At 48.5% G+C, this 25552-nt stretch overlaps 1 protein-coding gene across 2 annotated transcripts in view; it reads left to right on the top strand.

Annotated features, from left to right (window-relative positions):
• Nucleotides 1-25552, top strand: part of Dgkg (diacylglycerol kinase gamma) — a 188301-nt gene that overhangs the window by 81060 nt on the left and 81689 nt on the right. The window contains exons 11-19 of one of the 2 annotated variants that reach the window (XM_034515694.2): nt 1902-1990; nt 4733-4849; nt 5755-5847; nt 7459-7518; nt 10430-10509; nt 11653-11727; nt 14090-14175; nt 19128-19217; nt 20827-20987. In XM_034515694.2, coding sequence (XP_034371585.1) covers nt 1902-1990; nt 4733-4849; nt 5755-5847; nt 7459-7518; nt 10430-10509; nt 11653-11727; nt 14090-14175; nt 19128-19217; nt 20827-20987 — 851 coding nt within the window. The remainder of the gene's footprint in view (nt 1-1901; nt 1991-4732; nt 4850-5754; nt 5848-7458; nt 7519-10429; nt 10510-11652; nt 11728-14089; nt 14176-19127; nt 19218-20826; nt 20988-25552) is intronic. The other variant, XM_034515695.2, reaches the window with a different exon arrangement.

The following is a 25552-nucleotide window of genomic DNA, read 5'->3' as shown; positions in this document are numbered from 1 at the left end:
AAGGGACAAGATATTTGCTTCTGTTGGGGTCACGGGCCACTACTCCTCTGGAAAATGAGTATTAAGGTCTTCCATAAATTAAAGGCAACTTGTGCTAAATTGCAGTTTTGTTTCTGGCCAATGTTGACATCATATGTGTTTAGAGGAGCTTTCTAATTAGTTAAGAACACATGTTATATTCTAGAAGTGCAATGAATAATAAAAGTGTATGTTTATTTCGTTTTGTAAGCCATTTAGTAGAGCTAGAGGAGAAAGCAGAAAAACATCGCAAATGAGGGATGAGGGATCAGATCAGAGCTAAGAAGGGAAACACAGAAAGAAATGGAAGGAAAGAAAGAGGAAGAAAGGGTGATGTCTGCAAAGGTGGGAGCAAGAGGAGACAGGGCTAAAGACAGACACTCCCAAGGGTCCAGAGAATGTGGGCACACTGAGCCCTGCCAGCCACCTCATGGCCAGAGAGCAGATACCAGCTGGACCCCAAGGAGTGAGCAGGCTGAAGAACAGGGCCACCGATCTCCCCAGACTCACTCTAACATCAGCCTGTCAACATGTTCTCATTCCTGTAAGTCTGAGACTCCTCAGTCCTTTCTTTGCTATGTGCACAACCACAATTACAACATGGATGACAAATTTTGGAGTCACTAATCTGACCCTGTACATGGTGCTTTGCACAAATGTCCCACTTATTACAGCAAAAATCCCTGCCCCAGAGAGAAAGGGAGGAAAAGCTACTGTGTGTACATCTGACAGAGAATCCTGAGTGTCCAAAGGGCACAAAAAGTTACTCAACATGCTGTAGGATGTGGCCAGTAGCATCCATCAGCCTAGGGGCCATAGGCTTTCTGTCCACTTGCTGGCATCCTGACATGTGATGCTGAGACATCTGTCCCTCACAACCCCTTCTGAGCTCACACCTGCACAGTCACTGCCATCAAAGAAAGGTAGTATGAAGGAGTGGGGGCAGGGGAAGAGGTAGAGGTGGGGGGAAGAGGTAGAGGGGAAGAGGTAGAGGTGGGGGAAGAGGTAGAGGTGGGGGGAAGAGGTAGAGATAGGGGAAGAAGTAGAGGTGGGGGAAGAGGTAGAGGTAGAGGGGAAGAGGTAGAGGTGGGGGAAGAGGTAGAGGTGGGGGAAGAGTAGAGGTGGGGGAGAGGTAGAGGTGGGGGAAGAGGTAGAGGTGGGGGGAGAGGTAGAGGTGGGGGGAGAGGTAGAGGTGGGGGGAAGGTAGAGGTGGGGGAAGAGGTAGAGGTGGGGGGAAAAGGTAGAGGTGGGGGAGAGAGGTAGAGGTGGGGGAGAGGTAGAGGTGGGGGAGAGGTAGAGGTGGGGGGAAGGTAGAGGTGGGGGAAGAGGTAGAGGTGGGGGAAGAGGTAGAGGTGGGGGAAGAGGTAGAGGTGGGGGAGAAAGGTAGAGGTGGGGGAAGAGGTAGAGGTGGGGGGAGAGGTAGAGATGGGGGAAGAGGTAGAGGTGGGGGAAGAGGTAGAGGTGGGGGGAAAAGGTAGAGGTGGGGGAGAGAGGTAGAGGTGGGGGAAGAGGTAGAGGTGGGGAAGAGGTAGAGGTGGGGGGAAGAGGTAGAGGTGGGGGAAGAGGTAGAGGTGGGGGAAGAGGTAGAGGTGGGGGAAGAGGTAGAGGTGGAGGAAGAGGTAGAGGTGGGGGAGAGGTAGAGGTGGGGGGAAGAGATAGAGGTGGGGGAGAGAGGTAGAGGTGGGGGAAGAGATAGAGGTGGGAGGAGAGGTAGAGGTGGGGGGCAGCCACAGACTACTCACATGGCACAGTGTTAGGTTCCTGCTTGGCCAGGCCAGCTTTAGGAGAAGCAAGCCTTCTCTGCAGTGTGTGCCCTGGGAAGGGGGTAGATTTTTATTCCCTTGGTGGCATTCGTAACCACTGTCCTTTTTTCTTTTTTCCAGACTGTAAATATACTGTCCACCAACGCTGTGTATCCAAAAACATTCCTGGATGTGTGAAAACAAACTCCAAAGCCAAAAGAAGTGGCGAGGTTGGTGACACCTGCGGGCTCATCCTACTGCATGCCGCCTCGGGGGCAGCATCATCTCAGATCCCTGTGCGGGAAGGGGCTCGGAGAGCATCCTCCAGTTCCTTCTCTGCCTCGAGGACCCTCAAGCCATCCCACTCATCCATCAACCCATTCAGCATCTCCCTGAAGCCTACTGTATGCCAGGCGCCATACCAGGGCATCCACAGGTTATGAGAAACGGTGTCCAGTCTTCTTAAATTCTGCACAGGTTATGACGCTAGATAGGCTTGTGAGCATAGTGCGAAGCCACGAGGTATGTGCTACTATAACAGGGCCTCGTGGATGTGCAGTGGAAGCCTGAAAGGGAAAACATTTCTCGAAGGAGGTGGTACTCTGTTCTTTGAACCAGGAGGGCTTCACAAGGCATGGAAGAGGGCAGAGCGTTCTAGCAGAAGGGGGCTCCCGTGGACAGGCATGGAGATATGCCTGACCATGGCCTGGATTCGGTTTAGAATGGCTGGGTCAGAGGACGATTACAGGGAAGGCCAAGGAGCTGGGTTCACATGGTGACGAGGTCCTACCTGAGAAAGCGTTTTTGAGACCAGCTCCAGAATTAGAAAGCAGTGCAGGGTCAAGGAAGAGCTTCAGGCATGAAGAGATGGTGACGTTTCTAATTATATGATGCTTTCTGAGGTTGGTATAGGAGAGAAAGCAGAGGGAAGAAGATGCTTCCAGCAGTTACAGATGTTAGCACTTCCCCGAGGCAGAACGGATTGGGTCTCTTTTGATGCACCCTGGTAGGCCTGGTTGTGTCTGAGTGTTCCGGACAGATGCTACTAACAAAGGTAAACGAAGAAGGAAACTCAAAGGCAGTTGAGAGGCTCAGCTCTAGGACTTGGGCATGGATGTCAAGATGAGACGCAGAAGGTGGGGGACACTCTCCTGGCCTTTGGGTGAGGTTGCTTGCTGAGTCTGGAACTAGATTGCCCTTAAAACTGGGGGCAGCTCATCCGCACTGCTGCAGAGAGATGACGCAGCTAAGGAATGGAAACCAAAAGATGGTTAGAATGTAGGATGCGCACGGCTTTCCCATGGAAGGCCTCCTGGGAGGGAGGCTCCTCAGAGGACTCCTCATATGCATGCCCCATAACCACTGCATGCCTCACTCCTTATACATATACCTCCATGTCCATGCCTGGCTTCCACCAGAGCACACAGTGGGCCTCCTATGCTCAGGTCTCTCTAGTCATCTGACACAGAGAGCAGGGTGACACGGCTGAGGGGCCGGTAGATCACATCCACAACCTTGTGAGCCTACAGGGACAACCCACGTCTCTCACCATTTCTTCAGACCCCAGACAGGCTGAAGAATGCAACACAGAGCTGGGGCAACAACCCTGAGGCTCAGAGTCCAAAGACCTGGCTGTGGGTCCCTGGGTGGCTACTCACCAGCCCTAGAACCCAAAGCCAGTCACTCACTTCTCTGATGCCTCTACTTGTCCCTCTGCAAAATGGAAACAATAATCTCAGTGCATAGTCCATGTAACCATGTAGAATTCAAGCTCACAAAGTGGCTACAAATCAAGTATGGCACGTGTTTTGGAGCAATAAATTAGTTACATATATATTTGGGGTGACTAGTACCACACAACTTGGCTGCTAAGAAATTTAAAACACTTATTCTTGTTTAATGCAAATATGGATTATATCATGTAAATATTTCGTGTGTTTCTAATAGAGTATTTGAAGCTGGGTGTTTTGAGATATGCCCCTGCTTTCCCACATCTTCCTGCTGCACCTCAGGACAGCTTGGTAGGAAGTTTTGAGTTCTATGGGATTCCAGGGGGAGAGATCTGAGTACAGAGGCTCCCAGGCAATGGGTCAGAGGCTTCCATTTTTTTGTTGGAGGTATTCATCCAAACCCCCATGCTACGTCCTGGTGGCATTTCCCAGCCAGGTAGCTGACGCATCCAGATGGCCAGGAAATGGGTCTGAAGGGGCCCCTGACTGACGGCTTTAGACTTTGTAATCTAGCTCCTCCTCCTTGCGTCTCAGCTACTGTTACATTATAAGCATCTTTAACACATGTGAATTTAAATCGTATGGGGAGATTTAAGTCAAACCTCTGGGGCCTACCTCCCAGAGACTCATTCATCTGGAGTGTGGGGTGGGCACCAGGATTTCTACAGAGTCCTCAGGTGATTGTAACAGCCAGCTGAGGAGGGTAAGGAAAAGAAAGCGGGTTAACCAGAGAAGTGCACCACAGAAGCCTTTCAAATGTGCTGTGCAGTGTCTCCCAGAGGTGCCTCAATCTGGAGTCTAAAGATGAAGGTCCAGAGACTCAGAGGGGTTCAGAAACTGGCCAAAAGCCACCCTGCGGTGGTGTGCAAAATGGATGAATCCCGCGGATTTGGTCTGCACCACAGCCCTCTGGCTTCCCCTGCACCACACTGCCTCCCAGAAAAGGGTCCACATGAAGACAAGTCTGGCCAGCGAGTTCTACAAAACAAAGGGATGGTGGGCGAGCTGCTGCTTAGATGCTTGCCTGGTGGGGTGAGAACCAGTACAGGCAAAATGGAACCTGTTTTTAACCTGTTTTGCTTAGCATAGTGGTGGTCAGGCAGGTGAAATTCTGCATCCAATCAGCTTCCACACTGAGGAAACAGGGCCCTCTTCTTTGTAGCCGCCCACTTCTTTGTAGCCCTTGGACCCAGGGGCGTGATTCCACTGCCTTCCCTGGTATCCTTCCCTTCCCTCCCACAGGTGATGCAGCACGCGTGGGTGGAAGGGAACTCCTCCGTCAAGTGTGACCGGTGCCACAAAAGTATCAAGTGCTACCGGAGTGTCACAGCGCGGCACTGCGTGTGGTGCCGGATGACGGTGGGTCGGTGCCCAGGGCGGCCCTACTTCTTTTCAGTGTGGGTTTTGTTCGAGATGTAGCCTGGGGTAGTGAACATCCCTCCAGAGGGCAAGTGTAGACTGAGGGGATGAAGCTAAGAGGCTAGCCCAGAGCCCCCAGACCCATTCAAGCCTCCCAGCCGCCAGTGACTCCTCGGGACTGTTTAAGAAGTTAGCCAAACTGCTGCCTACATGACCAGTGGCTGGGAACAGCCTGCTAGATCATGAACGTCCTTCATCCGGGGCTGCGGTAACCGGACAGGTTGGGAGAGGGATTAAATCCTGGAAAGCCCTCTCTTTACATCTTAGAGCTAGACTTTGGCCCAAAGGCACATTGCTCTCAGCAGCACTCTGCCTTGCCCAGGAGCCTGGTCTTGATACTGCCAAGCTCATTCCAGAGTCCACAACATTCTAAACATAACAGGTACCACAGAGATGCCCAGCCTTCCTCTCAAAGCCAATTCCAGGCTGTGTCTTATACCCCCTGGCTAGGTATCAGCCCTAAATGTAGGGCTCCTCCAAGCCAAACAAAGTGCCTCTCACAACACAGGGGTTCGGTTGATGCTTTCCTCCAGCCTCCTACAGGTTTTCTCAGAGGTAGCCTTCCCTCAGAGATTCTAGCCCAGAGATCCAGGGACTGGGGTATAGAATCCACTCAGGATGCCACACTCGAAGGGCAGCTCTAGATGTCATTTTCTGTGCCCCTGGCAGACATGCCACATGTTCACACATACTCAACCATCCTGTCAAAACCAAAGGCAGCAGTGCTCCAAGACACAGGGGCACTGGACAGCTCGCTTCCCCAGAAAAACCTCGACGAGACACCTACCTACCCCGGTGCCTCCTTGGTCTCTTCTGCTTACCCTCCTCTTCATTTTTCTCTCCAGTTTCACCGCAAATGTGAATTATCGACAGTGTGCGACGGTGGGGAACTCAAAGACCACATTTTGCTGCCTACTTCCATATGCCCTGTCACCCGAGTAAGTGGTCCTGCCCCCACCAGGGCTCTGGCTTTTCCAGGTTCAGGGGTCAGAGACAGGCAAGATTTACAGCTTTACATCCCCCAGGGTGTTACCCCACTGATTCCCGGGGCTTGTGCTTTGGTGAGTGATTAAAAGATGTTAGTGCCGCATGCACCAGTCACACTGAACGAGAAAGCGCTGACACAGCAACTTCAAACTGCTGCTTCCAGATGTTCAGAGCATCCCTTCTAAGCATCCTTGAGGCAGAGCTTGGCTCAAAGGGCCACCTGCGTTTGGCCAGGTTTCTTGGCCTCCTTCATCCTTACCAACCTTTCTCCTGTGTTCTCTCAAGGGCTCGCAACCAGTGTCTCAGACATATCTGAAAACAAATGAAGCTCCCAATACTACCGCCTGAAACCTTTTCTGCCTCCCAAAGACAGCATTTCCATCTTTAAAGTGTTGCCAAGTCCCACCCACCCCTCCCTTCTCACCCTTGACTGGAACAGATACTTTTTTTTTTTCCCTCTCGTTTAAAATCCTATAGGAAAATCACCACTTTGGAAATCCATTTGTCAGTTTCCATTAAGTTAGAAATATATAAACTTTCTATCCCGGAAACTCTCCTCCTGTGGAGAAATGCAAGCATTTATTTCATCAAAAGACAAGTACCCAGCTACTTACAGAGCAGGTGAATAAGCTGAGATCACGTGATAAATGACTGCAGTGTAATGGAAAACACAAAACCATGGAAGAGTAGAGACCCTCAAAAATATAAAGCTAAACAAAACAACACAAAAGTTGGATGCTGACCAGCATCATTATCCTCTTGATAAAAAGTCTGAAGACACGGTAAAGCCAATGCTGTCTATACAGGTAGCAGTCGTGTGTGTGTGTGTGTGTGTGTGTGTGTGTGTGTGTGTGTGTGTGTAAATGTGTGCACGTGCAGGGATGAACATAAGTGCATGTGCATTCGTGTGTGTGTGTATGTGTGTGTGTATGTATGTGTGTATGTATGTGTATGTGTGTATGTGTATGTGTGTGTGCTCGCGCATGCGCACCAGCCCGCACTGTTTTACACTACACCACACAGTTTGCTAGACAAATTGCAACAAAATAAATAATAAACTTTGTAACAAAGTAAAAGCACTTGGGCTACACAGAGAAATCCTGTCTCGAAAAACCAAAAAAAAAAAAAAAAAAAAAAAAAGAAAAGAAAAGAAAAAGAAACAAAGTAAAATAAGCAAAGCCAGGAACAGTAGCCGGGCCACACCACAGTGTCAATCTCCCTAAGCAGGAAAGCTGAGTGTAAGGCCTGGCTTCTCACGGTTTTTAAAGCCCTCATCCAACAAACGAGCTTCCTCCTCCATTCCGTACCTCATCCTTACCACGTCCCAAGGTTACAGTCATCACAAATGATGTAATCACAGGTCACAGTAATCACAGGGGGCTGCCGAAGCCCAAGAAACCTGTGTGATCCTTTTCTGAGATCTGAAGTCCCACTTTGAAACTCAGTTTTCTGCCTGGCTGAGCTCTTTGCTGGGACCGCCATTTGTCGTAACACTTTGATCTCCTCTTGTCCTTGGAGTAGGCTTTTTCCTCTTCAAAGGTTGTTTATGTTCTCTCTTCCAGGACCGGCAAGGAGGGAAGTCTGATGGCAGTGTGGCCTCCAAGGGTGAACTTGTAACGCAGGTAATACATGAGTGGGCAGTCAGTACTCATTCTAAGTGGGTCCAGAGGCTGGGGCAGGAAGAGTGTGGCCTGGGTGCCAAAGAAATGCATCCCAGGAGGACATTTACCTGGGCCTCTGGAGTTAATCTTTGACTGCCACCAGGTAGACAAGTAGTAAGCAAGGTGATTGGCTGATACCATTGATGGTCTAATTGGCTTTGTCACCTCTTTAAGAGAAAGTTATATGAAACTGCACCTAGCAGACCTCCTAAACAGTAACAAATGTGTGAAGTAAAACCAGACAATGGGTTTTCTACCATTATCCAGCTCTCTGGAATATAATCTAGCAAAACAAAGCAGACCAGATCAAAGGTTCTCAATCCTTAAGTAGGTGTTTAAGACCCCATTTTTCACTAAACATCACCAGAAAGTATTTTTTTCGTGTCCTCCATGAAGTTCTGAGGAATGCAGAAAAGGCAGCCTGCTGTGATACAAAGAATATCAGATCAGGAAATGGGAAAATAGAGCCCTATCCTTTGCCTGGGAGCTTCTGTTTCCTTAAGAGTGGGCTTAGCATCCCTGGACTGGCTGCTTCCCACAGTGCTCTGACACTGGAGTCGGGAGACTGTGTGATTCGAAACTACAAGATCAATTGATATTGATGATGCAAGATAACGCTGATGTGGGCCACAAGAGATGAGGATGCTCCAGACCTTCCAGATGCTGAAGCACTTCAGCACAGTTCCTCATGCTGTGGTGACCCCAGCCATAACACATGTGGTTCCTACTTCTTACCTGTAGTCCTGCTGCTATTACGAATGATAATGTACATATCTGATATGCAGGATATCTGAGACGCAACGCACGTGAAACAGTTGTTTGAACATTACCCCCAGGTCATGACCCACAGGTTGAGAACCACTGCTCTAGACGCTCAAAAGAGAAGTTTCAAGATACCATAAAGAGTCTAGACACCACAAAGGAATGGGTCTAGACATGTAGAAGAGAACACACACACAGAGGCAAGAGACATAAGTTGCCCCCATACTGGCATCAATCTCACTGGCAGGCCCCATGCAATATGGGCTATAGAGTACTTAGATATCCCCTGGCTCCAAAATGCTTCTGAGTATCACACAGTTACCCTAGGAGACAAGAGAATTCTTTAAGTTCACAAACAACAAGCATTGCACTTTGCAAACCTGTCAGGTTGTGATAGGCATGAGGCTTAAAACTAACAAATACAGGCATTAAATATTGAACATGAAGCCAAGCTGTATCTCTGTGTGAGAAGATCATTCCGCTGAATCCACAAAACTTGACTGAGTGCTCACTGCTGTGTCAGGTACCATGGGACCCACAAAGGCTCCACTCTGCTGTTAGTGTTTCTGGTCTACTTAGAGGTCTGAGATTTCACCTACAAATGAAGACATAAATAAATAAATAAAAAGAAATAAATATAAACCATCCAGGATACACTACCCATTTCACACTACAGTGGGATATACTACACAGGTCACATTGCAGTAATTTTTAGTTGCTCTGGTTGAGTGCAAGGTCACAGAGGTGATGTCTCTGGAACAGGGCCATGGGTTAGTCTGGATTTTTTTTTTAAAGGAAGGGTTTCTTTGTAGCTTGGTTGTCCTGGAACTCACAGTGTAGACCAGGCTGGCCTGAAACTCACAGACAACCACCTGTCTCTGCCTCCCAAGTGCTAGGATTAAAGGTGTGTGCTACCACTGCCTGGCTTATTCTGGATTTCTTTAAGAGGTTACAAAGAAGAGAGTATTCTGAGCCATGGGACAAGAGCAAAAAAGTGTGAGCATATGCAGGGGCAGACACACTCATGTGAGGATGATAGCGAGGACTTCTCACTGGAGGCTGGTTGCTGGGGGACAGGAGGAAGAAGGAGAGAGCAGAGAAAGGGTGGAGGCTGAGAAGGCTTAGAGATTAGGTTCAGATCCTGAGAGCATCAGGGTCTTGTTATGGGTGCTTTCGAAGGAGAGGAGATTTTTGTGGTATCCCAGGAAGGAACTGGGGTGGGGCTGTGTGGAGGATACACAGGGTATCCTGTAGGGGTAGGAAAGACCTCAAAGGCATCAGGACCATGGTGGCTGCCCAGGAAATTCTCAGGGAAGGACTTGGCAGATCAGGATCTCCCCCTGTATGCCCAGCTATGTAACTGCACTTTTAACAGGAGGAAGACACCAGGAGGAAAGGCTAGGTGCGTGCGAAAGACAACCTGTCTGGGCCTGTTATTGTGGTACCATTGGTGAGGTAACCTCAGCAATGATTGAGGTATCAGAAGAGGATAGACCCCAAAGTGAGAAACTTGTGTTTAGGAGGAAAATTGGGTGTGGCCATGAGGGTTTGGACGGGGCTGGGCCCTGAGAGCCCAAGGGCATTAATCTCATTGATACATATGAGTTGGAAGATGTGGCCTCTAGACCTGTGGTTCTCAACCTGTAGGTCTCCACCCCTGGGGGGCACAAACCAGAGGTCCTGCATATCAGATATTTATATTGATTCATAGCAGTAGCAACAAGATAATGTTATGGTTGTGGTTATGTCAGCCCAGCATGAGGAACGGTATTAAAGGTTCGCAGCACTGGGAAGGTGAAGGACCGCTGTACCACGCTATTTTGATCTTGTGTTGTGGGCATAATGCCACGCAGTTGTGTAGTCTGAAGCTGGTGTCACCCCCATCTCTGATCCCAACATCCAACCCTCATTGCCATTAAACCCCTTTAAAAGTCACTCAGGCTGGAATCAGCCATGTCTCCCCCAGGAAGCTCAGCCAGCAAACCGGCCCCTCTCCTCTCCTCCATGTCTGCACCTGCTTCCCATCCACCGTCCAAAGCTATCTCAACACCTGCTTTCATCTCATGCCATGATTGAATAAAGCTCATTTCTCTTTCTTCTCATTTTTAAGTATAAGATCATCCCTAGCCCAGAGACGCATCCCCTGCTGGTCTTGGTGAACCCCAAGAGTGGAGGGAGACAAGGAGAAAGGTAAGTCCTCTTTTCTTTTGAAATAGGCTAAAACAGCCCGACCCAAGCCCCTTCCTCCCCTCAGCCCCAACATAGTAGACTGTACTGTCAAAAACAAAAACAAACAAACAAAAAAAACCACCTGGGCCCATGGCCAGTTCACCATCTGGCCCAGGTGAGTTAATAACCTGTGCCTCAGTTTCTTCCCCTGTGACATAGATGGCAATGATATCACCTCTCACAGGTTACCTTAAGGATTAGAATAGACCTCATGCTTACCCTTGGACCTGCCACACGAGCCTCTGTGAAGGCTGCCACTGTCAAGTTCTGAGGGGCCTGTTCCTTCCTATGCCATCCCAAGTCTTTTCTTGGTTCAAAAGACTTGTTGAGGCTCACCTGATCAGGACCACCTGGCCTAGCCCCAACCTCACCTTATCAGTGAAGGAAATGCAGGGTTTGGGTGAAGCTGAAGTACACTCAGCAGAGTGGGAAAAGAGATGGGGGCAGACAGAACCACTCTGCCTCCCAGGCCTGCTCAGTCTGGGAAATGAGCAGATGGCAGGGAGAGCTGGAATTCAGGCTTAGAAAAATAACATTAGGTAGGGCCCAAGCAAGTACTGTGAGGACCCTGCCGCTGGCCAACGGCAAGGCACCCTCCTGGCCTGACCTAGTGTTCTCAAGGTAGAGCCTAGAAACCAAGCCCAGACATAGCCATTGCCTCCCGGCTTCCCAGCCCCTCCTCCTCCTGCATGTACTCTTATGAGGATGCCGGGCCCTCTCCTTAGAGGACTTCAGCACCTCTGGACAGTCTACAACAGATAGAATCGCCCTACTCAAACCACGCAGAATACCCAGAGGTCTCTAACAGGGAGAAGGCTTTAGTCAGCAGTCCTATTCTCTGCCATAGCCATAAGCAGTCCATAGGGTGGGGCTGGAGTCAGATGGAGGGGCAGCTATGGGCCAGAGGGAAGGATGTGGGGCTGCTAGGTGTGCTGGGATATCGGGTCTGCATGCAGCATGTCCTGTCTTAGGTTTAAGCAACTGGTGGATGGCATCACAGATGGGTCCAAAAGTATTTGCCCCCTCGTGACTGCTACCGTACCATTTCCTGCCTCTATCATTGTATGTATGTGTGTGTGTGTGTTTTTTTTTTTTCCCCTGTAGAATTCTTCGGAAATTTCACTACCTGCTCAACCCCAAACAAGTTTTCAACCTGGACAATGGGGGGCCTACGCCAGGGTATGAACATCAATCTTCAGTCTGCCCTGCTTTGGTCTCTGAAGAAAACACCTTCCTTTGTCGCCTTTGAGATCTCCTGGCTTCTTCTGCCTGCCAGCCTTTCTTTTCCACCCCTCACCTTGGCCCTGGTTCTTGTCTGGGAAGTGGCCCTTTGTACCTTGTCACTGAAGGAGGGAGGTTATGCTGCTGACTTACTTTGACTTACTTGCAAGGCTCTTAGCTGATATCGTTATAGTGCTTTTAATGCTGTCTCTCTGTGGACTGACCGTCACTCCAAGTCGGTCCCGTCTTCTGCCATGGAATATTTCTGTCATTGAAACCATTCTTTCCCTGAATTACCCAGTTTTGCAGAGGTTACACACCTCCTGACCCTTTCCTACCTCCCTACTCCCTAGCAGGACAGGAAGAGCTGTTAGAGAGGAGGGGGCAGGACCTAGGCGGCTTGTCTGAAGGTCTGGTGGGTGGAGCTTGTCCTTAGCATCAGATAAAATATCAATGGCCTTAAACAGCTACCGAGTCAGAGGTGGTGCCCTAGCGCCACCTGCTGGCAGCTATGCCAGCACCATCTTCCGGGTCTGGTCTGGGAGTTCACACCTCCTGACCTGCGTTTCTACTAGAGTCATTGAGATTCCTCCAAGGGGGCTAGAGTAAGGTGTCTAAAAACGGAACACGTCCCTGTCTTTCCGTTGTCTGGCACGGGGTTATTTATAGAAACGGAAGCACAAGACCCAGTTAAAAGGAGAACGACACACAGGTGCACATTCACCGATCTGCAAAATTTACTCAGAAGTCGGTCCAGACTCTTGCAATTGCCACATAGCTGCGTGTCTGTCTGCCGGTTACTGCCTGATAGCACCACCATGTGCCGAAACATCAAGTACCATTCCGGCCCCGCCCTCTCCGAGGGTATCTCTGGAGCACAGCCTTCTCAGCCTTTGATTGTTCTTACTGTGAATGACAAGCTAGGGGCCTACTTCCAGGGCTGATGGGCCCAGAGCGTCTTCAATGTGCCTGTACATCTGTATGCAGACAGGCCGTCCAGCTGAAGGGAGCCCCTCTACCCCCACCCACCCACCGATCAGAATGTACTGCCTGTAGGAGAGCAGGGTTCTGCAAGGAAAGGGAGAGAGGATAGTGACTTACCAACAGGCATCCGTGCTCAGACCACCCCTGGGGCTTCTCAGACTGTCTGACATCTACAGGCCTTGAGATTCCTAAATGGCACCTCAAGGTCCACCAGTCACATTTTCCCCAAAGCAAGGGTTCTTGACTTTTTATGCCAGGGACTCCTGGTCACAATCTGGTAGAGTATGAACTCCATGTAAAATAATACTTTCTAAAGTATAATATGAAATAATATGTGATTTCCAGTGAAGCTAATTATGTTGAGAAGTAGTTGCACAGAACTGAACTAAAAAGACAAATGTAAGTGAGTGTCTTCTGTCAACACACTCAACAACAATACCCATAGTCAGGTTCAATAATGGCTGTAAACTGAAAGCCACAAGCGACAGAAATGATAGCATGTAACCTATGGTACAGCTGCTCTGAGGTGTTGAAATAGCTGTGGTGGTCACTGTGACAAAGATGCAGGAGCTGTTGAAGCCTCTGTAGTCTGTTGTCTACATTCATAATTGAAAGAAATACTACGTGTCAGTTACAGATCAGAGAAGATATTACTGTAATAGTTTCCCTTCCAAGTTTATGAACCTATGAATTATATCCACAGACCCACCGGAAGGTCAGTGGACACCAGGTCCTGCTCTACCGGATTCATGCTTCCAGAGAAAATGGGGTCCAGCTCCCCGTGGCAGGGGGCCCTCAGAGGAATAAATAAAGACCCAGATAATTAAGTGAATCTCTCTTAAGGAGGTGGTATTAGAGACAACAGTCAAGAGAACCTGAGTGGAGTCCAGATCTTAGGGATGCTTTGTATTGTTGTCAAAATGTGAAAACTAGGAATTCCTCAAGTGGTTGAAGAATTCTCAGAAATGGTTTTCTGCATACTGAATGTTGGATCAGATTCTCCTTCTATTAGGAAGTCAGTGCCCCACGCACACATACACGCACAACTCACTCTTCTCCATAGTTGGGAGCATTACATAGTAAATTCTGGTTCCAGAGTGCTAAGTGACTTTTCCAACCCCAAAACAACCTGATCCCAGGGAACAGGGAAGACTGACTCAGAAGCATCGAGTGCTAGGGCTGAAATGGCGTTCATTGATAGTTGGTTTAGCATATGCTGGGAACCAGGGTTCAGTCCCCAACACCACACTCACACGCACACACACACACACACACTGTATAAGTATCAAGTGCTAGTCACCTAATACAAGACCACTGTGGCCTTTCTTCTTTCCAGATTGAACTTCTTTCATGATACCCCAAACTTCCGTGTTCTTGCCTGTGGCGGAGATGGGACAGTTGGCTGGATTTTGGATTGCATTGGTAAGGATGGCCAGGAAGGCCTTTACTCGTTATTTATAGCTAGGAGATTTAAAGTCAGCAGAAGGAACAGAACTGTGCCTTCTCCATCTGGGTGCCCATCCTTGCTTGGACTGCTGCTTGATTAGGTATCTGGGGTAAAGAGTTTTCATCATAAACTTGGTCTTTAGAAACATGTATGTCACAAGCAGAGCTGGGCAGTAGCAGAACCAGATATATTGGAAGCAGGACTGAAGATCCAGGTGGAGCCAGAGTGATGTCAAGGTCAAGAAACTAAGCATGGCAGATCTGCTAGAGAGAACATCTGGAGCACGAGTCCAGAAAGTACATCTGGAAAGTGCAGATCAATGCAAACAGCAAAGACATGGAAAAGGCAGGGAAGTAGGTTGGAGGGCTGGGGGCCTGAGTGATAGGATTTGTCTGTGATATTTGGGGATGGGGTTTAGTCAAGACCTAAACCCTGCTGAATCAAGCTAAAGTCTACAATATAGAACACAAAGGCAGGCAAGCTACCAACACCAACACTGGGGTGGGCAGGCATCAAAAAGGGGCAGGACCAGAGCCACGAGCCCAGGGCTGCTTCACACCATCTGTCAGTCATTACACAAATTCTGCCTTGAACTTCTATGGGCCAAGCCCTCTTGGAGTCAACTAGATATGCCGACAAGGAACGAAGAGGCCAAATTACTACCATAATGGAGCCTACCTTCTAGAGCTGTGGTTAACCTGTGGGTCATGATCCCTTTAGGAATCAGATGGCCCTTTTACAGGGTTGCCTAAGACTATCAGGAAACAGATATTTATATCATGATTCATAACAGTAGCAAAATTACAGTTATGAAGTAGCAACAGAAATAATTTTATGGTTGGGGGTCACTACAACATGAGAATTGTATTAAAAGGTCTCTCTGCATTGGGAAAGTTGAGAACCTCCGATCTAGAGGCAAGACTCAGGCAACAGAGAAATGAGAGAAATAGATAGAATGTCCGAGTGAACATGTAAGAAGGGAGGGGCAAAGGAAGAGGGGAGATGTAGGGTGTGATCTAAGAGAAGTCAGAGAAGACCTCACAGGGTGGGAAGGGATGCTAGTTCTAAGAAATGGGGGGGGGGGGGGGGGGGGGGGAATGAGCCTTGTGAGTGCCTAAGAGAACAGTCCAGATGGAAGAAGCAGCAAGGGCAGAGGCCCTGAGGTAGGAACAGGTGGGGCTGCTGTGTGGCTAAGAGCTGAGTGCACACAGGAAGCACTGTAGAGGGATAGAGGAGCTGGGTCATGTGGGTGTGTAAGGCATTAGGTAGAGTGTGGCTTTTAGGGGTGCCATTGGGTAGAGTGTGGCTTTTAGGGGGCATTGGGTAGAGTGTGGCTTTTAGGGGGCATTGGGTAGAGTGTGGCTTTTAGGGGGCATTGGGTAGGTTGTGGCTTTTAGGGGCATTGGGTAGAGTGTGGCTTTTAGGGGGGCATTGGGTAGAGTGTGGCTTTTAGGGGGCATTGGGTAGAGTGTGGCTTTTAGGGGGGCATTGGGTAGAGTGTGGCTTTTAGGGGACATTGGGTAGAGTGTGGCTTTTAGGGGGCATTGGGTAGAGTGTGGCTTTTAGGGGGCATTGGGTAGAGTGTGGCTTTTAGGGGACATTGGGTAGAGTGTGGCTTTTAGGGGGGCATTGGGTAGATTGTGGCTTTTAGGGGGCATTGGGTAGATTGTGGCTTTTAGGGGGCATTGGGTAGAGTGTGGCTTTTAGAAGGAGGCAGAGCCAAGGCATCAAGTGATTTTAAGGAAGGGACATGACATGCTGAGAGATGAGGGCAGAAGCAGGAGATGGTCAGGAGGCTCCCACAGCGACCCAAGTGAGAGGTGGCCCAGGTCAGAGCCACAGTGGAAATGGTTGATGTGAGAAGTATGTAATTATGGGTGAGAAGGATCAAGGTCGGCCAGAACTAGACCCCAGCCAAGTCAGGCAAGGAATTCTTCCTTCAGGGCAGGAGGAGAGAGGGCACACCTCCTACCTGCTGCTCCCCCATGAGCCATGCTTTGGTTTACATGTCCCCCCAACACACACACACACACATCACACACACACACATCACACACATACATATCACACACACAGCATATACATACACATCACACACACATATCACACACACATCACACACACACATATCACATATCATATACATACACATCACACACATTAGACATATACATACAGACACACATCACACACAGTCGTCTCTCTCACACATACACATCTCTCTCACACTCACATCAGACATATACATATCACACACACACACACACACACCTCTCTCACACATACACATCTCTATCTATCTATCTATCTATCTATCTATCTATCTATCTATCTATCTACCTATCTACCTATCTACCTATCTATCTATCTCACACACACACACACACACACACACACACACAGCTCTCTGCTGCCACAAACTCTGAAGTTTGTAGGAAGAAGAAAGTCTCCTCCATCCAGGAGCCATAGGAGGAAAGGTGGCTCCTGGCTGCAGTATCAGGCTCTTCACAATCCCCTCTGCCCCACTCACTGAGAGGAAGAAAGCAGCCCTCGGTGAAACACTGTATGGAATTCCTCTGCAGAGGACACAGGAGACAAATGTAGCTAGGGAGAAAGACGATACTGTGAGATGAAAGGTGGACTTTTCCACACAGGTCAGTGGCTCCACACAGAACCCACTGAGGAAAGAGACAACTGCAAGCGAGTGAGCTTTTCTTCATTTATTTAAGCACCGGTACCATGATCTCTGCCCCACTGAGGCAGTCGCTCCCACCTCGCCTGCTGTGTCACCATAACACTCTGCGTGATATCAGTAGGTCTGTGGTGCACAGAAAAGACACCAAAAGACACCTGTGGTTCCTCAGAAAATGACAGAGGTTCTTCTAATGACCTCTCCCTCTTATCCTTCTCTGGCGGGATCCCAGCCACCCAGCCTAGCTCAGACCCTCAAACATAGCAGTCTTCTTCCCCACACGAGCCTTGTCCAAGTGATCTTCCCATCAGAAGTGCTCCCCAGCCTCGACTGAAATGTGGCTTCTTAGGGGACCTCTCCTGCACACCAGACAGCCACAGTCACTTTGTAAGAGGACCGTCCCCCTTCCTTTCTGCGCAAAGGTACAATCGTACATTGTGTGTACAATTCTCACACTGAGAGCCTGACTGTGGCCACCTACCACAGAATCTGACAGGACTCAGTGGATCCAGATGCAGATGCCACCGCAAATGAAACATACTCTTCCGGGGAGTTACAGTCCATTCAGGGAAGTGGGGACGATATGGTCACCAGGCCCCGATGCTCCAGGAGCATAGGAGAATCTCCAAATGCAGACCCGGTGACAAGAGTCTGGCTTCTCTACTGAGAAGCAGGAGTGTTAGGACAGAACACTTCAGGATGGTTTCCTGGCAGAGTGGAGGGCTAGGTGTGCTGCAGGTGGTGCCTAGGAAGAAAGACAGAGCCTGCCTCCTAAGGCCTCAGCATGCAGAGGAAGCCATAACACCAGTAACACAGGGCTCTAGTGTGGAGGGTCTGGGCCTGTGCATTGCCTTCCGTGGAGAACACTAGGAAGGTGGACCTGGAGGCGGAGAGAGAAAAGGGGGCTATGGAACCCAAACACTGTGGAGAACTCGGTCCCATACTCACTGTGTATCTCCATGGGAATGGAGAGAGGAGGTTGCTGGGAAATCTGTTAAGGAGATGGCTCATAGGAAGTGCTGTGTGGATGAATGGGGTTCAGGTTAGAATGGCATGCAGATTTCTGGGCTCCATGCTATTCGTCAATGTGGTGACCACAGGAGAAGGGACAGACATCAAAAAAACAAGTGCCTCCAGGTAATGTGAATAACATGTTCAAGGGCAGGGAGACTCCAGGCATGTGACAGGAAAAATCAGTTCATTGCAGACCCTCCATTTCCCACCTCAGCCATCAGTGGTAATCTCAGCCCTGAGACCAGCCACTTTGGGCAGCGACCAGGCAACCGGTAGTGCCTTTGGACTCCCACTCTGCCAGGGAAGCCCCAGTTTGAGCTTCCTCACTGATCCTTGCAGCTCCCTCCACCCCCACTCATGGCTAATGTCAAGGAACCATGTAGACTGTGTACATGCCCCCTCAAAGCCCAAAGTGCCTCCCTCTTCAACCCTCTCTGCTCTACCAACATGCTGAAGACGACAGGCAGACCAAAGCACGTTTGACTGATTTTCTTCTGACTGTTCAAGCAGTGCTCCCGAGCAACCAGGAAGGAATAAAGAGTAAGAATCTGTATTCTGGAAAGTGGCAGGAGTCGTGAGAGAATGAGCTGGGTGGTGGGTGTCAAGTAACACCTGGGTGCTTTGCTACTTTAACACAGTGATGTATCTTAAGCTTTAAGATACAAATGGCTTTCGGTGAGCTTTGTCAGTTTTCCAAATACCCCACCCTCCCCTACTGTCACAGGCTTGTCTCTTTCACTATGCACTGTCTAGTCCCTGAAGACAACAGAATGGACTTGGCGCCAGAGCTGTGCGTTTGGATCCAGGCTCTGGAATCACTTCTCCATGAACCTCTATCTTTGCTAAGTTGCTGTGGGCAATAATTGGAAACTAGCGCTGGCCATCATTACTCATAATGACCGTGGTTAATGTTGACCACTGTGAGCCAGTGTTTGTAAGGTGTGTGCTGTCACCTTGAAGAACAGAATTGGGACATGTTTGGCATAAATGGGTAAAAATTCTAGGGAGACAGATTTAGCTCAATATGAAGACGTGATTGACAGCTTTGGCAAATGTGTAGCAGCCGCCAATGCTGTGGAGAGCCTCTGCAAAGGGTGTGTTTTCCATCCCAGGAGGGACTCTGTGATTACAGTGGGGGGGGGGGGAGAGCACGTGGGGAGTATAAGATAATGCAACCATCTGTAATCACATGGCTTGTCTGATCTTTCCTGTGGGTTACAGATAAGGCCAACTTCACAACGCACCCGCCTGTGGCTGTTCTGCCTCTTGGAACAGGGAATGACCTCGCACGGTGTCTCCGCTGGGGAGGAGGTGAGTCTATGTGTCACCAATGCCACACTGGAGCCAAGCATTCAAGTTCTCAGGGATGCTCCTCCAGCAGGACATGGTCAACCGAAGGATACAGAGAGATCTCGCCTGTCCCTTCCTGAATGCTCATCCCAATACGTGGGTTTATTAAGCAGAAGTTCCTCCGTGAAATTCCTCCCTCCTCTCTTCCGAATCAGGATTCAGAATGGAGACTGAAATACCACATCACCAATTACAAGACACCAGGGACACTAGAGTATCAGACTCTTAGGGCAACGGCCTTTCATTCTGAAACTCCCCTAAGCTGAATGGGGAGGTGGTGATGGCTTTTAAGAGCAATGACCAAGGACTTTGCAAATAAGACCAGGCCAGGCCAGACCAGCCAGTGTCCGTGTTCTTGCTTGGGGGATAAGGCAGAAGTCAGACCTGAGGGTTATCTGAAGAGTATGCCGACCACTACACTATCCACACTGTAGGGTCCTGGGATGGATCTTCTGCACACAGCTCCCCAGCCATGCAGCTGACAAGTTCCCTCCCTCTCCTTTTTTCCTTCCTTTTTCTTTCTTCCAATTAGTGGTGCATTTGCTGTATAAATTAGTAAGTTTTATTAAGCCCTTTCATACATGTCTATCCTGTTCTTTGATTTTATCTACCACCCATACCTTCTATTTATTGTTCCATATCCTATTGTCCTAGTTCCTCTTCCAATAGACTTTTCTGCCTTAGGGTTTTATTGCTGTGAAGAGATACCATGACCAAGGAAACTCTTATAAAGGAAAGCATTTAATTGGGACTGGCTTACCGTTTCAGAGGTGCAGTCCATTATCATCATGGTGGGAAGCATGGCAGTGTGTGGGCAGACATGGTTCTGGAGAAGCCAAGGGTTCTACATCTTCACCCACAAGCAGCAGAAGGAGACTGTCACATTGGTTGGAACTTGAGCTTATATGTGACCTCAAAGCCTATCCCCACAGTGACATGCTTCCTCCAACAAGGCCACACCTGCTGACAGTGCCACTTACTCCCTATGGGCCAAGCATTCAAACACATGAGTCTATGGCAGCCATTCCTAGTCAAACTACCACATCCTTCTACTTTCATGTCTGGTAGGTAGGTGGGTAGATAGATAGGTAAGTGATAGATAGAAGATAGATAGATAGATAGATAGATAGATAGATAGATAGATAGATAGATAGACAAATAGAGTAAACATAGGTACTTAATCTCTATTCTACATATGAAAGAAAACATATAATACCCAAGCCTAGCTATTTTGCTTAACACAATCCTTAGTTCTGTCCATTCCTACAAATGGCATAAGTTCATTCATCAGCTCACCCATTTTCCAGGGCTTGCTTCAGCTCCAGACCATGCCTGCCTCTAGCCAACAGGTATTCCATATCTTGCTCTCAGGCCTCCACTCACACCCAAATGCTTGCTAATTACTCCTTATTGTCCTCCCCCTTCGCTCTGGCTCAGAGAACATAGGTGTCTCCAGGCCAAAGACACCTAAAAGTATTCCAGCCACAAATGCCTAAAGAATTACTTTCTCTGTGTGAGCAACAACCTTGCCTCTCTGCTCTGATGATACATACCATGCCCGTATTCATAGGTTACGAGGGGGGCAGCTTGACCAAAATCCTGAAGGAAATTGAACAGAGCCCCTTGGTGATGCTGGACCGTTGGTACCTAGAGGTCATGCCCAGGGAAGAGGTGGAGAATGGAGACCAGGTCCCATACAACATCATGAACAACTATTTCTCCATTGGTGTGGTAAGTTGGCCATTGATTCCTTTTCTGCATGACCAGCAAGTGTCCGTTGACCCTTCCAAACTACTTCTCCTTGCCTGTTCTCTTTGTCCCTAGCCCTGACCTGGGTCTGAGCATCCTCAAATCTGGCACGGTGTGGCCACCCTGATTGAAGAGCCATTCTATCCCTTGACTGTAGAAGAAATTCTTACTCCTATAATTTTAGCTATCAGGAGAAAAGACTGAAATTTTTCTTAAAAATGTGTATATCCTTCAGCTAATTAAAGAAAACAAATGCCAAAGGATAAGGCCAGGAAGAAACCCTCACATGAGTGTGAAGATTTGAGAACTCTGACCATGGGGAATGGCTACTTGCTTGCACCAGGCTTGGCAGACTTAACACTTAGACTCCTCTCCTCGTGCTCACTCGCCTCTGCCCAGCCCAACCACACACATTCCAAGGGCTTCAGACATGCCTAGGGGGTTCTTCTGCTGCTGACTCTCAGGCTGCGCCTCCTTGATGCCTCTACAGTCCTTATCACAGACCATCAGTGACTCCCTGGCATTAGACTGAAGGGCTGGCTTTAGTGTGCCAGAAACAACCCTCCTCCTATGTACAAGTGCATGCTTGCATGCACACATGTGCACACATGCAGATATGCATACAGATGTACATACACACACACACACAGAGAGAGAGAGAGAGAGAGAGAGAGAGAGAGAGAGAGAGAGAGAGAGAATGCCGACTGTGCTTCCTTCCATCCTCCAGCCTAGCTAGTATAATCCAATCAGTTTGTCACACTAAACTCAGCTTCTAGCTCAGAATAGGCACCGTTTCCTAAGTTGTTGGAGACAATATGATGAGTGGTGTTTTGTTTGGTTGGCTGATTTTGATTGATTGATTGATTGATTGATTGATTGAGACAAGATTTCTCTGTGTAGCCCTGGCTGGCCTAGAACTTACTCTGTAGACCAGGCTGGCTTCAAACTCACAGAAATGCGCCTGCCTCTGCCTCCCAAGTGCTGGGATTAAAGGCGTGCACCACTATCATCAAGTTTGAGTGTATTTTTTTTAAGTATGTATATGGGCATTTTGCTTATATGTTTGTCTGTGCCAGGTACCCTAGGTAACCACAGAGGCCAGAAGAGGGCACTGTATCCTCTCCAACTAGAGTTACAGATGAGTGTGTTGGCTGCTGTGTAGGTGCTAGCAGTTAAGCCCAAGTCCTCTGGAGTAACAACAGCCAGTGCTCTTAACCACTGAGCCATCTCTCCAGTGGCCCCCTTCCCCAGTTGGAGTATTCTTAAATTGATCTGGGGCTTGAGATGGTGATCCAGGGAAAGACACCTACTGTGTGCTCTCTACAGTGGCAGGCTTATGCATTCTAATTAGCACAGCAGTCCTTAGGCATTGTCCCCTTTGATGGAAAGGATTGGGACTCTTGAAGAGGTAGAACAAGGCCACACTTCTTTACCTCCGTCTCCAGGCCCGTCCTGGATCTGTGTAGCCTTCCTTTCCTCCTTCCCGTGTTGGAGATTGTTTTGGCCCATGTGCACAGGAGCTCCTCCAGGCTATCCTCTGGCACCAGACTGAGGGACCTGTGCAACTTTTTCTCCAGCCTTGGTTGAGACTGTTGCTGGTAAGGGGGTGGGGAACGGAGATGGGGTCTAAAAGACAGCACCAGATTTAATGATTTAATAAAGGCGTTTTACTTTTTCATAAGGCTAAAACTAGAAGCATGGGAGAGAAAGGGCCTTAAAAGAATACTCTTACATTTACAAAAGGTTTAAAGAGTTACCACATTTGCAGTGGGTTTCTTTGTTGTTTGTTTTTATTTTCCCTGGTTTTCTGGGTGAAGAACAGTTTCAGGCGAAGGGGCTTGCTTTCATCCTCTCACTCCTACACCCCAGCACTCATTGCTATGACTGAAGCAGGCAAGGCAAGCATTGTGGGTCCAGAGTATAAGACTGAATGTGAGGGTGGTACACTAGGGGTCCCTGTATACTAACTGGCTTATCTACTTCACCGCCCCGCAGTCCCCATCTTTCTTATATTCAGGCCCCTCTCCTTCTCTGCTTGGAAATCTTCAGTTCTGGACTGCTGATGCTGAGGCAGGTGATGCTGCCTCTGTCAGGGTCCCTGAGTATGGGCATCCTCCCATCAGCTTTACCAAACCTCAGATCCTTTTCCCACCGTCACCACAGGCCAATCATCTGATTTCCCTGTTGCCTTTGTGTAAGTCCAAGCCACTGTGTCGTGAAGCTGGGGGGTCAGCGTTACTGGGGACCCTGAGCCCACTCAGCTGTGGGCTCTGCACAGTCCACACCCAGTGGAGTGAGAGAAGGTCTCCAAATCCAGCGGGAGACAGCTCACAGCACCAGATTCTGATCTGTAATTTGACTCCACGGCTCTTAGCAAGGTCTGGGACTCTGCACTTGTAACAAACCCCTGGGAGCATCCTGATGCTGATGACCCTGAGCAAGGCCTCAAAGAATAGAGACAGCACAGGAGCAGAATGTACACAGGAAGTGTGTCGGGGCACAAACATTAGATAATGAAGAAGAGGGAGACAAGAAAATAGAGAAAGCTGGCCACAAGATGGACACACAGACAGGCTAGGCTGCCGGTCAGCAGGTTCAAGCATGGCTACCATTAGAACCTTCAACACACAGCTCTGAACACAGCTCTGGCTGGAAGGAACAGAGTTCTCAGTACCTGCCTGTCTCCACTCAGTGCCCTGTAGACAACCTTCCCTTAACAAGATACCCAGGCCCTAAACGCAAGAGCCAGGAATCATGGTTTTAATGCATTCTTTTGGGAGGAAGGATGGAGGGAGCCAAAGACGGACAGAAAGAAGCTAGCTCCCCTCCAAGGAAGAGCATTCAAACAGAAACCCATCACCCTAGTCTGGCTACAATAGTCCAAGGGTATCCACAGTTCTTTCCACATAGCTTTAGTTCTCACGTGTTTACTGTCATATTGTAGGTGAGTGAGGAAATGGGACTTTTGATCTCATTGGTGTGCCCTTAGCCTTCTCCTCATAGAATGTTTGCAGGGTTTGTGTGCTCGCTCTTTAAAAGGTGGAAGGTAAAAATCTTGAGAAAATAAGACCCCAACCTGCAACCCTGACAGACTGTAGGGCTGACATTTGCAAAAGGTCTTGCTTCCTATTTGAATTCCCAAACTTTGTGAGAGAAGTAGGTATGTAAACCATACCCAAACCCAGTTCTACCTCCTTATGATGCTTACACAGTCACACACGCCCTGGTAAAGAGATGCCTGTGATGTCTTTGCTGTTATGAAGGCCGTGCAATGCCTGTTGAACAAATGGTTGCTGCCTTGAAACTATAAAGATAACGGCCATACAGCAACCGTGGTGCCCCTGGGTGGGAACAGACGCGTTTAATAGATAGAGGGTTGAGTAAGTCAGTCTCTTCCAGCCTGTCCAGGGAGCTACCAGGGCTCAGTGCCACCATATACCCAGATACCAACCAGAATCAGTGAAGATTCTGCTGTTCGGCATTACGGTCCTTCTAACTAACTGCAGACATCTCCTGGGAAGAGGCCTTGAGTATTGTCATCCAGCACATCGCTTCCTCTGAGTTCTCTGGCTTCTTCCTCCCTACTCTCTATTTTTGGAGTAGCCGAAATGTCAGGATGGCCAGGTATCAGTGACAGGAAGTTAGGGACTACAAAATAATTCCTGGAGCCTGTGTAACTCGGAACTCCTCACAGGCTCTGTTTTCAATGCGTCTTAACAGAGTGGTGAGCAACTAATCCCTTGACTCCGTGAAATCTATTTTGGATGCCAGAGGGCCGCCAGCCTGTATACCATTTTCCACCTTATAGACTGTCATTAGTGTTCACCACAGTGACAAGCCTCCTACCCACTAGGGAAAGTGTCAACAAGTCAGAGGCTTACAAACTCAAATTCTGTCAGCACTGAGTTCTAATCTGTCACTTGTGGCCTCACTGAGAAGTGACTTGGATACACCGGCCACATCTTTTCTACTCCTGAATCTGCCATAAATTTTTGAACAATCCAAATTTCAAGCAGCCTGCCCTGTGGTCTCTTTCCTGTCTGTCTCCAAAAGTTGCCAAAGCAACTTAGCCCTGTCCAGGATGACAAAGCACAAGCCACAGGTGGCTACAGTGTGCCTAATTTAAGGTGTGTATAAATATTAAAAACACATCCTATTTCAAAACTGTGATATAAAAAAATTAAATGTATCAACAATTTTTATTGATCATATGTAGAAATTATAAAATTAGAGCATATTGGGTTAATTAAAACATTCATAAATTAATATCTTTTTTTTTTTACTTTTTTATGTGGCTTCTAGAAACTTCTAAGCTACAAATGTGCTATATTTCTATTGGACAGCACTGGCCTAGACATCCCAATATTTCAGAGTCCAAATAACAGAAGCGTATGTTTGAGAGGGAGCCAAAATCCTTCATTCGACCATGTGTTTGAGGTTTCAACTACAGAAGGAACAGCCACATCCACACTTCAACCCGTCTCCCCTTTACCCCACAGAACACACAGCCGACCAGACTGTTCCGACAGCCTCCATTGCTTCGGCTG

This window comes from Arvicanthis niloticus, chromosome 12 (assembly GCF_011762505.2).
Source record: "Arvicanthis niloticus isolate mArvNil1 chromosome 12, mArvNil1.pat.X, whole genome shotgun sequence".
NCBI lineage: Eukaryota > Metazoa > Chordata > Mammalia > Rodentia > Muridae > Arvicanthis > Arvicanthis niloticus.
This window is presented reverse-complemented; position numbering and strand designations above follow the sequence as displayed.